This window comes from Hypanus sabinus, chromosome 17 (assembly GCF_030144855.1).
Source record: "Hypanus sabinus isolate sHypSab1 chromosome 17, sHypSab1.hap1, whole genome shotgun sequence".
Classification (NCBI taxonomy): domain Eukaryota; kingdom Metazoa; phylum Chordata; class Chondrichthyes; order Myliobatiformes; family Dasyatidae; genus Hypanus; species Hypanus sabinus.
In genome coordinates, this window is record NC_082722.1 from 25,864,645 (window position 1) to 25,878,190 (window position 13,546).

General features: G+C 40.0%; 1 protein-coding gene across 1 annotated transcript in view; it reads left to right on the plus strand.

Annotated features, from left to right (window-relative positions):
* The window catches only part of plekhg4 (pleckstrin homology domain containing, family G (with RhoGef domain) member 4), a 176,607-nt gene that overhangs the window by 67,303 nt on the left and 95,758 nt on the right, over positions 1 to 13,546 (plus strand). The window contains exon 11 of the mRNA XM_059992425.1: positions 11,715 to 11,853. Within this exon, the coding sequence (XP_059848408.1) occupies positions 11,715 to 11,853 (139 nt within the window). The remainder of the gene's footprint in view (positions 1 to 11,714; positions 11,854 to 13,546) is intronic.

Here is a 13,546-nt window from a genome sequence, read left to right on the forward strand (position 1 = left end):
GATAACTAATATATAAGAAAAAAACCCCAAAGTACCCCCCCACTAATGTTGCGAATAAAAAGAACACAACATTACCCCCCCCATTTTACGGGTCATGGCAATCGCCATGATTGTACACGTGAATCTCGTAGCCATCGATCAGGAGCTCCTCCAGCTCCCCCACAAAAAAAGAAAGGAAATATATTAGTGAAGAAAGAAAAGAAAATAATTAATGTCTCTACTCCCAATTAATACTCCTCAACTTTTTTTTTATAAATGTCCATCAAGTCCAGCCTTGCTTCAATCTTCATCATTAGTCCATTTCATTTCTATAATTCTTTACTTCTCTTCGTGGACATCAGGTAATTCTTGTACAAATTTCTCCGCTTTCTGGTAGTCAACGAAAAATCTTCTTTCTTTGTTATCCAGGAAAATTATCAATTTTGCTGGGTAGCTCAATAAAAATTTATAGCCCTTTTCCCATAAAGATTTTTTCACTGGATTAAATTCCTTCTGCCTCTTCAGAAGATCGTAACTTATGTCTGGATAAAAAAAAAAACTCTTTTCCCTTTTATTATCAATGGCCCATTTCTCTTTTTAGCACCTTGAGTAGCTGCCTTGAAGATCATTTCTTTATCTTGGTACCTTAAGCATTTTATCAAAATTGATCTTGGATTTTGATCTTGCTGAGGTCTTGGTCTTAAAGCTCAGTGTGCTCTTTCAATTTCAATTACTTGGCTTCCTTCTTTTTGGAATCCATTCTTGAAAGAATTTTATTGGATTTTCTCCCTCTATACCTTCCATAAGACCAACAATTTTGATATTATTTCGTCTACTAGAGTTTTCAAGCGCATCTATTTTTTCCAACATCCGTTTTTTTTCTATTGTCCAGGCAAGATTATTGTCTTCTATCTTATCTATTCTTTCAGTGTTTTCTTCCACTTTTACTTCCATCTCTTTAACTTTATTATCCATCTTCTTTTGTTTTTCCACCACATTACTGAGTGTATTCTGCATCCTTCTTATAGCTTTTAATTCATTCATAATATACATCAGGATATCTTTTATGTCTCCTTTAATCTCCTCCTTCTTTTCTTTTTCTTCCTCTGAATTTCCCAAAGAGTCTGATTCCACTTCTGATTCACTTCCAGTTTCACTTCCAGCCTTAGTTGGGATTTGTAGTTTTGTTAATATCGGTTCATGCATACTTGTTTCTTCGTGCATGCTTTGTTCTTGCCGTTTCTTCTTAGAGACCGCTGACATTGCTGCAACTTCCCATCCCGCATCATCAGAAGTTGCATGCACTTCGCCAGGAGGAGATCCAACTCGAGTCTGAGGCTTCACCGAGACGGTTAGGCCTTTTTTCCCGCCGATTTGCGCAGTCTTCAAAGTAGTAGCTTTCTTCTGTTTCGGTTTAGGAGCCATACCAAAAGATAATCCTGAGTTACTTATAAATAGCTTCTAGTAGATATTTATTAACTCTTCTTCATTTAAGCCCTATTTCATTACTTTTTACAAGCGAGCCGGATTCCCAACGTCTCGATCCTACGTCATCACGTGACACCCCCCCGAACTTTGATAAGTTGGCGCCTTTTACTTTATTTTCTTTTCCTTCATATATACTGTATCGCATAGTACTCTTTTGGTTTTGGTTTTGGTAAAATCTTTAAAATGTATTCCATAATGGTATTTGGTGTGAGTTTGATATTGTGTGTGTGCGCGGCATAAACTTGATTCTCACAGCACCTGCGTGTACAGGAGATGGGGTTGGTGAGTGGCTGGATCTCCTTTTCCCCCAGACGTATACCAGCCTGTTGGGTAAGTGTTACAACATGATTTTGATTAAAATACAGCACAGATATGTGGTTTAATAAAGTAACAGGAAGCTTCTCCAATAGTTGATTCGTTTTAGTAGCACTGCCTGTTAATCTCTATTGCTGTAGGTACTGTGGGATAATTGGAAAAGAAGTTGGGAAGACAGCTGCACACTTTGTCACTGGTGTTGTGAATTGTTGGGTTTGTTGAATAATATGCACTATGCCTCACATGTTCAAAATGATATATTAACCTAATTTTTTTTCCTTCTGATTAACTAGTGACATTGATAAGGCAATTGTTACAAGTGGTGAAGCTGTGACAGGTTTTTTTTATAACTAATAAGCTCTCGCTCATTCAAACTTACTTGAATATTACACCATACCCCCACCATAATAACTAGCAAGTAATCAGCAGTGTCTTAACAGTTGAGTTGCTGTGAATAGTTTACTTGCATTTCATTCGATTGTTGCTCTTGAACCTGCCCAGTACAGTGTGATGCTCAATCCATCACTTTCATCATCTGGCAGTTGTTCAGTGGAGTCTTTAACCACTTTGCTGTTTCAGAAAGTATATTTGAAGAAGATAAGGATAGATCCAGGCAGAAAAGTAGGCAGCAAAGATATATGTATAAAAGTTAGTTATATCAGCTAACTCTTAGTATAAGTGGTTTACGCTTCTCCCAATTTCACAACTGCACACATCTTTATCTTGAATAAATGTTAAATTCTTGGACTGAGTGGCCAGTTTGACTGTAGAACTTAATTTGCTGTTTGAGCAGATTGAACTACACTCTGATTTTGGAATATTCGTAGTGGGCAATGGGTAGGGAGCAAGTTCAACACCTATGTCAACCTCTGCACAGCTCCTGCATTCACCTGCCAGATGTGGCTCAATGATTTGACTTCGTTAGTCCTGATGAAGGGTCTCGGCCTGAAATGTCAACAGTGCTTCTCCTTATAGATGCTGCCTGGCCTGCTGTGTTCCACCAGCATTTTGTGTGTGTTGTTTGAATTTCCGGCATCTGCAGATTTCCTCGTGTGAGGTCAAAATCAGCAAGGTTTCCTTGCCTAATAAATATGTTTGAATTCTTTAAGGATATAACAAGCAGAATAGGAAAAGTAGAGTCAGCAGATGTGTGTTTGGATTTTCAGGCCTTTGACAAGGTGCTACACATGAGGCTGCATAACAAGATAAGAGCCCATGTTATTACAGGATAGGTATTAGTATGGATAGAAGATTGGTTGACTGGTAAGAGGGGAAGATTGGGAATGAAGGGAACCTTTTTTGGTTGGTGCCAATGACTAATGGTGTTCTACAGGGATCTGTGTTGGAACTGCTTCTTTTTATGTTATACGTCAATGACTCAGATGACGGCTTTATTGCAAAGTTTTCTGACGATATGAAGATTCGTGTAGGAGCAGGTAGTTTTGAGGAAGTAGAGATGCTACAGAACGACCTATACAGGTTAGGAAAATGAATAAAGAAATGGCAGATGAAATACAGTGTCAGGAAGTGTATGGTCATGCACTGTGGTAGAAGAAATAAAAGAGTGGCCTGTTTTCTAAGTGGAAAGAAAATTCAGAAATCTGAGATGCAAAGGGACTTGAGAGCCCTTATTGAGGATTCCCTAAAGGTAGCTTGCAGGTTGAGTCGGTGGTAAGAAAGGCAAATGCAGTATTAGCCTTCATTTCAAGAGAACTAGAATATAATATTAAGGATGTAATACTGAGGTTTTATATGGCATTGGTCCAATTGCATTGTGAGCAGTTTTGAACCCCTTATCTAAAATAGGATGTGTTGGCATCACAGAGGGTTCAGAAGAGGATCATGAGAATCTTCTGGGAATAAAAGAGTTAATATATGATGGCCTGGGCCTGTACTTATTGGAGTTTAGAAAAGTGAGGGGGAAATCTCATTGAAACTTATCGAATAGATTGGATGTGGAGAGAATGTTGCCAACAGTGGGAGAGTCTAAGACCTGAGAGCACAGCTTCAGAAGGATGACCATTTTGAACAGAGATGGGGACAATCAACTTGATGTTACTATTCAAATGAAGTCAAGAACATGACTTTTAACTGGTTTCTTTATTTTTTGGCATGCCTGATAGTGGCGTAAGAAGTTGAATGATTCTCCTGTCACATATAAATACAAAATCAACAGCTTGGGTGTATTGCATTCACTTTTGTGCTTCTAATAAAGAAGTCCAGTGGGAAATTTCATAAACATAAGCAATTCTCTACCACCACCCTCCTCTGTCTGACAAAACTGGTCCTCACACTTAGCAATTTCCTTTTCGTTTTCCCACTTTCTCCAAACCGAAGCGTAGCCAAGGGCAGCCACATTGGCCTCAGCTTAGCATGCCTTTTTGGATTTACTTGTAACACCCCCCAACTCTCTCTGTGCACTATATTATGATTCTGATCACATCCATGATATCTTGAAGTTGGAAGGACATACTGGTACCAACAACATAGGTAGGAAAAGGGAAGAGGTCCTGAAAACAGACTACAGGGAGTTAGGAAGTAAGTTAAGTAGTAGGACTTCAAAGGTAGTAATCCTGTGCCATGTGACAGTGAGTATAGTAACAGAATGAAGCGGAGGATAAATGCGTAGCTGAGGGATTGGAGCAGGGGGCAGAGATTCAGATTTCTGGATCATTGAAACCTCTTCTGGGGCAGGTGTGACCTGTACAAAAAGGATGGGTTGCACTTGAATTTGAGGGGTACCAATATCCTGTCGGGGAGGTTTGCAAAGGCTATTGGGGAGAGTTTAAAGAATTGCTGGGGGGTGGGAACCAGACTGCAGTGACGGAGGAAAGGGAGGTTGGGTCACAAATAGAGGAAGCTTTGAGACAGGGAGGATAAGCAGGTGAAAGAGAAGGGACACACTCAGACCGATAGTTTGAGATGTGTCTATTTTAATGCAAGGAGTATTATGAATAAAGCGGATGAGCTTAGAGCGTGGATCAGCACTTGGAGCTATAATGTTGTGGTCATTACAGAGACTTGGATAGTGCTGGGGCAAGAATGGCTACTTCAAGTTTCAGGCTTTAGATGTTTCAGAAAAGACAGGGAGGGAGGCAAAAGAGAGGGGGGTGTGGCACTGTTGATCAGAGATAGTGTCACGGCTGTAGAAAAGGAGGAAGTCATGGAGGGATTGTCTACGGAGTCTCTGTGGGTGGAAGTTAGGAATAGGAAGGGGTCAATAACTTGACTGGGTGTTTTTTATAGACCACCCAATAGTAACAGGGATATCCAGGAACAGATAGTGAGACAGATTCTGGAAAGGAGTAATAATAACAGGGCTATTGTGGTTGGAGATTTTAATTTCCCAAACATTGATTGGCATCTCCCTAGAGTGAGGGTTTAGATGGGGTGTAGTTTGTTAGGTGTGTTCAGGAAGGTTTCTTGACACAATATGTAGATAAAGCCTACAAGAGGAGAGGATGTATTTGATTTGGTATTGGGAAATGAACCTGGTCAGGTGTGAGGTCTCAGTGGGAGAGCATTTTGGGGATAGTGATCACAATTGTATCTCCTTTACCCAAGCATTGGAGAGGGATAGGAACAGACAAGTTAGGAAAATGCTTAATTGGAGTAAGGGGAAATATGAGGCTATCAGGCAGGAACTTGGAAGCATAAATTGGAAACAGATGTTCTCAGGGAAACATACAGAAGAAATGTGGCAAATGTTCAGGGGATGTTTGCGTGGGGTTCTGCATAGACATGTTCCAACAAGACAGGGAAAGGATGATAAAGTACAGGAACTGTGGTGTACAAATACTGTTGTAAATTTAGTCAAGAAGAAAAGATCTTAGGAATGTTAGGAGCGCCAGAAAGAACCATAAGAAGGCCTTGGTGGACAGGATTAAGGAAAATGCCAAGGCATTCTACAAGTATGTGAAGAGCAAGAGGATAAGATGTGAGAGAATAGGACAAATCAAATGTGACAGTGGAAAAGCATGTATGGAACCGGAGGAGATGGCAGAGGTACTTAATGAATACTTTGCTTCAGAATTCACTACAGAAAAGGATCTTGGCAATTGTAGGGATGACTTGCAGCGGACTGATAAGCTTGAGCATGTAGATTTTAAGGAAGCGGATGTGCTGGAGCTTCTGGAAAGCATCAAGTTGGATGAGTCACTGGCACCGGACGGGATTACCCCAGGCTACTATGGGAAGCGAGGGAGGAGATTGCTGAGCCTCTGGCAATGATCTTTGCATCATCAATGAGGACGGCAGAGGTTCCAGAGGATTGGAGGGTTGTGGACATTGTTCCCTTATTCAAGAAAGGGAGTAGGGATGGACTAGGAAGTTATAGATCAGTGAGTCTTACTCGAGTGATTTTGGTAAGTTGATGGAAAAGATCCTAAGAGGCTGGAATTATGAACATTTGCAGCAGCATAATATGATGAGGAATAGCCAGCATGGCTTTGTTAAAGGCAGGTCGTGGCTTACGAGCCTGATGGAATTTTTTCAGGATATGACTAAACACATTGATGAGGGTAGAACCGTATATGGATTTTAGCAACGCATTTGATAAGGTATCCCTTGCAAGGCTTATTGAGAAAGTAAGGAGGCATGGGGACATTGCTTTGTGGATCTTGAACTGGCTTGCCCACAGATGGCAAAGAGTGGTTGTAGAGGTGTCATATTCTATATGGAGGTTGGTGACTAGTGGTGTGCCTCAGCACTCTGTTGTGGGACCCCTACACTTTGTGATTTTTATAAATGACCTGGATGAGGAAGTGGAGGAATGGGTTCGTAAATTCTCTGATGACACAAAGGTTGAGGTGTTGTGGATGGTGTAGAGGGCTGACAGAGGTTACAGTGGGACATTGATAGAATGCAAAACTGGGCTGAGAAGTGACAGATGGCGTTCAACCCAGATAAGTGTGAGGTGATGTATTTTGGTAGGTCTAATATGATGGCAGAATATAGCATAATAGACAATAGGTGCAGAAGTAGACCATTCGGCCCCTCGAGTCTGCACCGCCATTCTGAGATCATGGCTGATCATTCACTATCAATACCCAGTCCCTGTCTTGTCCCCATATCCCTTGATTCCCCTATCCATCAGATATCTATCTAGCTCCTTCTTGAAAGCATCCAGAGAATTGGCCTCCACCGTCTTCCGAGGCAGTGCATTCCACACCTCCACAACTCTCTGGGAGAAGAAGCTCTTCCTCAACTCTGTTTTAAATAACTGACCTCTTATTCTCAATCCATGCCCTCTGGTACTGGACTCTCCCAACATCTGGAACATATTTCCTGCCTCAATTCTATCAAATCCTTTAATTATCTTAAACGTTTCAATCAGATCCCCTCTCAATCTCCTCAATTCCAACATGTACAAGCCCAATCTCTCCAATCTCTCTGCGTAAGACAGCCCTGCCATCCCAGGAATCAACCTAGTGAATCTACGCTGCACTTCCTCAATTGCCAGAATGTCCTTCCTTAAACCTGGAGACCAAAACTGTACACAATATTCCAGGTGTGGTCTCACCAGGGCCCTGTACAAATGCAAAAGGACATCCTTGCTCTTGTATTCAATTCCCCTTGTAACAAAGGCCAACATTCCATTTGCCCTCTTCACTGCCTGTTGCACTTGCTCATTCACCTTCATTGACTGGTGAACTAGGACTCCTAGGTCTCTTTGCATTTCTCCCTTACCTAACTGTACACCATTCAGACAATACTCAGCCCTCTTGTTCCTGCTTCCAAAGTGAATAACTTCACATTTATTCACATTGAATGACATCTGCCAAGTATCTGCCCACTCACCCAGCCTATCTAAGTCTCCCTGTATTCTCCTAACGTCCTCTTCGCATGTCACATTGCCACCCAGTTTAGTATTGTCGGCAAACTTGCTGATATAGTTTTCAATGCCCTCATCTAAATCGTTGACATAAATTGTAAAGAGTAATACATAAATGGTAAGACTCTTGGCAGTGTGGAGGATCAGAGGAATCTTGGGGTCCGTGTCCATAAATAAGACACTCAAAGCTGCTACATGGGTTGACTCTGCGCTTAAGAAGGCATACGGAGCATTGGCCTTCATGAAGCGTGGGATTGAGATTAAGAACTGAGATGTAATGTTGCAGCTATATAGGACCCTGGTTAGACCCCACTTGGAGTACTGTGCTCAATTCTGGTCGCCTCACTGCAGGAAGGATGTGGAAACCATAGAAAGGGTGCAGAGGAAATTTTCAAGGATGTTGCCTGGATTGAGGAGCATGTCTTATGAGAATAGTTTGAGTGAACTCAACCTTTTCTCCTTGGAGCGACGGAGGATGAGAGGTGACCTGATAGAGGAGTACAAGATAATGAGAGGCATTGATCGTGTGGATAGTCAGAAGCTTTTTTCCCGGAGCTGAAATGGCTGGCACAAGAGGGCATAGTTTCTAAGGTGCTTGGAAGTAGCTACAGAGGAGATGTCAGGGATAAGCTTTCTACGCAGAGAGTGGTGAATGCGAGGAATGGGCTGCCGGTGGTGGTGGTGGTGGTGGTGGAGGTGGAAACGATAGGCTCTTTTAAGAGACTCCTGGATGGATACATGGAGCTTACAAAATAGAGAGCTATGGGTAAGCCTAGGTAGTTCTGAAGGGCTTGTATTGTATTGTAGGTTTTTTATGTTTCTATGTTCTGTGTTTATATTAATCACTGCATTGGTGCTGCTTCCTGCACCCATGCTGAGTTAGTCAATTTCATCATCTTTGCTTCCGACCAACCCTGCCCTTAAATTTGCTTGCTCCATCTCTGATACTTCTCTCACCTTTTAAAATCTCTCTGAATCCATCTGTGGAAACAGGCTGTCTACAGATATTTTTATAAACCTAATGACTCTCACAGCTATCTTTACTATACTTATTCCCGCACTGTCACTTACAGAAATACCATTCCCTTTTCTCAGTTCCTCCATGTTCAATGCACCTGTTTTCAAGATGAGGCTTTCCATTTTAGTACGTCTGAGATATCCTCCTCCTTCAAAGAACTGCATTTACCCATATCTCCTTCATTTCCCAGACTTCTGCCTTTACCCCAGTGCTATAACAGGGATAGAATTATCTTGCCCTTACCTATCACCCCATGAGCATCCATATCCAGCATTTAATTCCCTGCAATTTTGTCATCTTCAACGGGTTCCCACCACTAAACACATCTTAACCTCCACTCTGCTTTCTGCAGGGATTGTTCTCTTTGTGATTCCCTTGTCCATTCATTCCCCCCCCCCCCCATTAATCTTCCTCCTGTCACTTATCTCAGCAGGCAGCACAGGTAGTACTCCTGCCCACTCACCTCCTCCCTCGCCACCCTTCAGGACCCCAGACCATCTTTCCAGGTAAGGCAACACTGCAATTCTGTTGGGTTCACGTATTGTTTTTGGTGCTGCTGGTGCAACTTCCTCTATATCATGAGATCTTGACCTTTGGTTCATCTAAAATAGGCATAATTTTCTCATGATCATCCATTTTAACTCTGTTTCCCATTCCTGTTCTGACATGTTGGTCCATGGCTGCCTCTGCTGAAACAATAAGGCCACTCTCAGTTTGGAGGAGTGACAGCTTGTATTCTGTCTGGGTAGCCTGCAGCCTGGTATTGGCATGGATATTTCTTGCTTTCAGTAATTTATCCCCTCCTACCCCATCTCTGATCTCCTGCCTATCATCTCCCCCTGATACCCCATCCTTCCTTTTCTCCACTGGTCCATTCTCCTCTCTTCTCAGATTCTTCCTTCTGCAGCCCTTTACCTTTCCCATCTATCACCTTCCAGCTTCTCACTTTATCCCCCTTCCCCCACCCTCCTACCTTCCCCCTCATCTGGCTTCACCTTTCACCTGCCAGCTTGTATTCCTTCCCATCCCCTCCATCTTCTTACTCTCTTCCTCCTTTCTTTCCAGCCCCAACAAAGGGTCTCAGCTCGAAGCATTTCCATAGATGCTTTATGACCTGCGGAATTCTCTAGCATTTTGTTCGTGTTACTCAAGAACATTCCATGGTTGGAATATTACATTTTCATGTATGCTTTCAACCAAAGTAGTTCTGTATTGAGAGCTTTATAATGGAAAATTTTCCTTTATGTTTGTTTTCCTATAGTTGTTAAACTGTTCAGAAAAAATGTCATCTCTTGCTGCATGAAATGAGGAAAGTCAAGGAAGGAAATGTCTAGACTATAATGTGGTTTTGTAGTTTTTAAAATAGGAACATAAATTTATTTCTAATGGTCAAGTATTACCATTGCAGTGGATTCCAGTTAATTGAGATAGCCGCTTATTTGGGACAACTCTTAAGAAGCAGAAACTAATCAAGAAAATAGCCTTCATTTATTTGGGACACTATGCCGCTTAAATGGGGCTGGAGACTGTTACTGAACAGTTTCTAACTAGTGTCAGACGCTACACTGCTTATAGTGAACAGTTTTTAAGTAGAGTCAGTTGTGTGTGTTCGTGTTCAAAAAGCAGTGATTTTGTCATGGATAGTGGTGAGAAATAAGCAGTAAAACAATTTTAAACTGCTTTGCTTACTACGCTTTCAAATATTCAAGCTTGAAGATGTCAGAAATGGCTGGGAGTGAAAATGAAACAATTTTGTTACTTTAAATTAGGAACTACAAAGAATTTTGAAGGTAGTGACAATCATCTTGAACGTTAAAATGGAAATGAAGATTTGGAGGATGCAGTCATTGATAGCATTCAATGAAGGCAGTTCATTATCTACATTAGGTGCTTGTGCTAATTTTGTTCATTTACTCTCTGAAGAGAACATGGCAATATACAGGCGCACTGGATAAATTCCTCGGTAATAACAATTATGAACTAATTGAACTCAATGAACTCAGCTCTCATGAAGGAACCACAAAATTGAATTCTGACACAAGGTGCCATTGTCTCACATTGTTAAATTATTTTGTTTAATGCTTTTATTTGTACTGCACTATTTCTAGATTTAAAATGAGTACTTTGTGTATTAGCATTTTGACTCACTTTACCTGGTTTATTTTCAATATTTGTGGACCTCCTGTTTTTAATATTTTTGACCCTTCTGTTGGTTGTTGTATATTAAATACAGTTTAGCAATTTGGCACTAAATTTCACACTTAACTCTGGTATCTGCTCAAGATTACTGATAACAAGCCTGTTTTTCTTCCCATCAGCTCCTCAAAAATAAAGCTGTGAAGGGACTTCTCCTTTTGGCAACTCTGTTAAGTGATTGCTGGTGGCATATTATGAATGAAACTTGTGCTCTTTACTGATTAGTGAAGCAAAAGTCTTGTTTAGGCTTCTGATTAGCATCAGCAAAACAATGAGGCTGGCTTTCTACTTGAGCATTACTTTGAATGGAATTGGCAGTATTATTCTAGGTGTATGCCAGTTTGGTTATGATTATTACTTGATGCACTGCATTGTGCTGATGGAATTGATTATATTTCCTGATTCTTCTGTCTTTTATACATATAAACAAAAGTTTGTTAAACTGGTTTATGAAAATCTTTCTTCTCAAGGTTTATTTCAGATTTGTAAAAATGTGAACTCATTGAGTCTGATCCACATTTCAGTTTAAGGTTCAGTAACTTTCTTGAGCATATTTTACGTACATTTTGGATGTCTTCCTCAACAGATTCTGTTGTCCATTATGCTAAAACTATCTGTACTGAAGTTTAATGAAGCTAATACATTAGGATTGAATAAAGCAATAATGCAAAATACATGGAAGCAGTCCAGTATTGTTAGACTACACAGCAGTATAGATTGGAAACAAAAACAGCTAAATTAGTGGGAAATAGTGAAGTTCAAGAATGAACAAAAAGTGTATTGTTCACTAAAACAACGAAACGTTATCTTGGAGGAGAAAAAAGAAAAGTGAAGCAGGTTTTGCAGGAAATCTACTGAATTCTGGACATTATTATTTTCTTACAGAGATACAGTTGAAACTGTAACAGAATTGTATAACAAAGTAGAAGAGGGAATCCATCAGCTGGTTATGTTATCTAATAAGCGCATTCAGGAATTAGAATTTCTGATGGAATATAAAAAACATGAAGGAGAGTTGAAGGAGGTAAGAGTCTAAGTTCAAATTTATTGTCATCCAACCGTATATATGTATTCCATCAAAGGAAACAATGTTGCACTGTACACAGCTCAGTAACGTATAGCTCACACACAGCACAAATAAATTTATGGTGTATTTACGAAACAGATTAAAAAGTAAACAGTATAGCACTGCTGCCACTTCTTAGTGATAAAACTTGGGTGGTGGCAGGGAGGTCAGTAATCTCATGGCCTGGGTGAAGAAGCTGTTTCTCATCCTAACAGTTCTTGTCCTCATGGTACCCTCCTGCTTTATAGAAGGGGGTCAGAGAGATTGTTGGATGGATGGGAGGGATCATTGACAATGCTGAGGGCCCTCCGTGCACACACTCCTGATAAATATTTTGGATGTGTGGAAGAGAGACCACGATAATCTTCCTAGCAGTTCCTATAATACTTTGTATGGTCTTGTGGTCAGATGCCTTACAATTCTCATACCCAACGAAGGGATTCAGTAATCAAATTTATGAATAGTAATTCAAATGAATTTACCATAGATTTGCACTGGAATATTGTTATATTCAAGTGGAAGTAATTTGGCAAAGATTTCAATACACAACATGTTTTGTACAATAAAATAACAATTTTAAAAATCTAGCTTAGCTATAGAGTTCCAATTCTACCAGAAACCACAGAGGAGTTCCCAACCTTTACCAACCAATACCATTAAGCAAGGGCTGCATGGACCCTAGGTTGGGAACCCCTACTGTAGATGGAAATTGTTACATATTTATATTATGCTTGATGAAAAATGTGCATCCTGGTTTTGAGGGCTTCTGAATTGCATCGCTCTAACTTGTAGATTGATTCAGCCCTTTTTGAATTACATGCCAGAGAAAATGATCTCTTCATTTTAACTGAATAACACTTTTAATATAAGAAACAAATCATCTGAGCATCATTCAGATGAAGTGAACAAGTAAGCTTCATTCATGCAAACTGCCCTTCTAATTAACTCTATAAACTTAATTTTGATTCCAGTGAATCTACACTGCTGTCAGGGTAAAAGTATTCTTCTTGATGTACTGTCCTAAAAACTGTTGATGTTCAGGAGAGTTTTGGAATACAGTTTTGTGGAATTGAAATCTTAACTTTAATATATCTTTCTGTATCCTACTGCTTCGGATCTCAGCTGCCTGGCTTTTAGATTTCTATTCATCATTATACCTGCAACTATTACTTTAACAAGCTGAAGAGCAAATTTCAGCATAAATTAGTGTCAAGTTTTAAGAAATAGAAGTGGAAGCTTTTGAATGGGAGAGAGTTATTTCTATTTTAAAATAATTCTTATTTTTCATGGATAAGAAAGCCCCCAAGATCCTAAAGTCACCTTGTTTCAACTATTTCATTGATTTTTGAATCTAACATTTGTCAGTTCACTACTGTGACTGCTTCTTTTTCAAGTGAAGACTTCCTGAACTTATTTCTAGACTTGTCTAACATGATCTTGAACGTGTGTATACTGATTTCCTTCTTGCTCATTCTTTCTGAAATTGCCTTTACTAATTTTTTTACTGCCTTGTATTACTAATTTTTTGACTGACAAACATATGTTAGATCCTCCTGTCAAGATAAAGTTTAAATGATAAAGTTTGAAAGTAATCAGCTTTTCTGAATGTGTAATGTTGATTAGTTTGGGATTAATATCCTTTATTTACAAA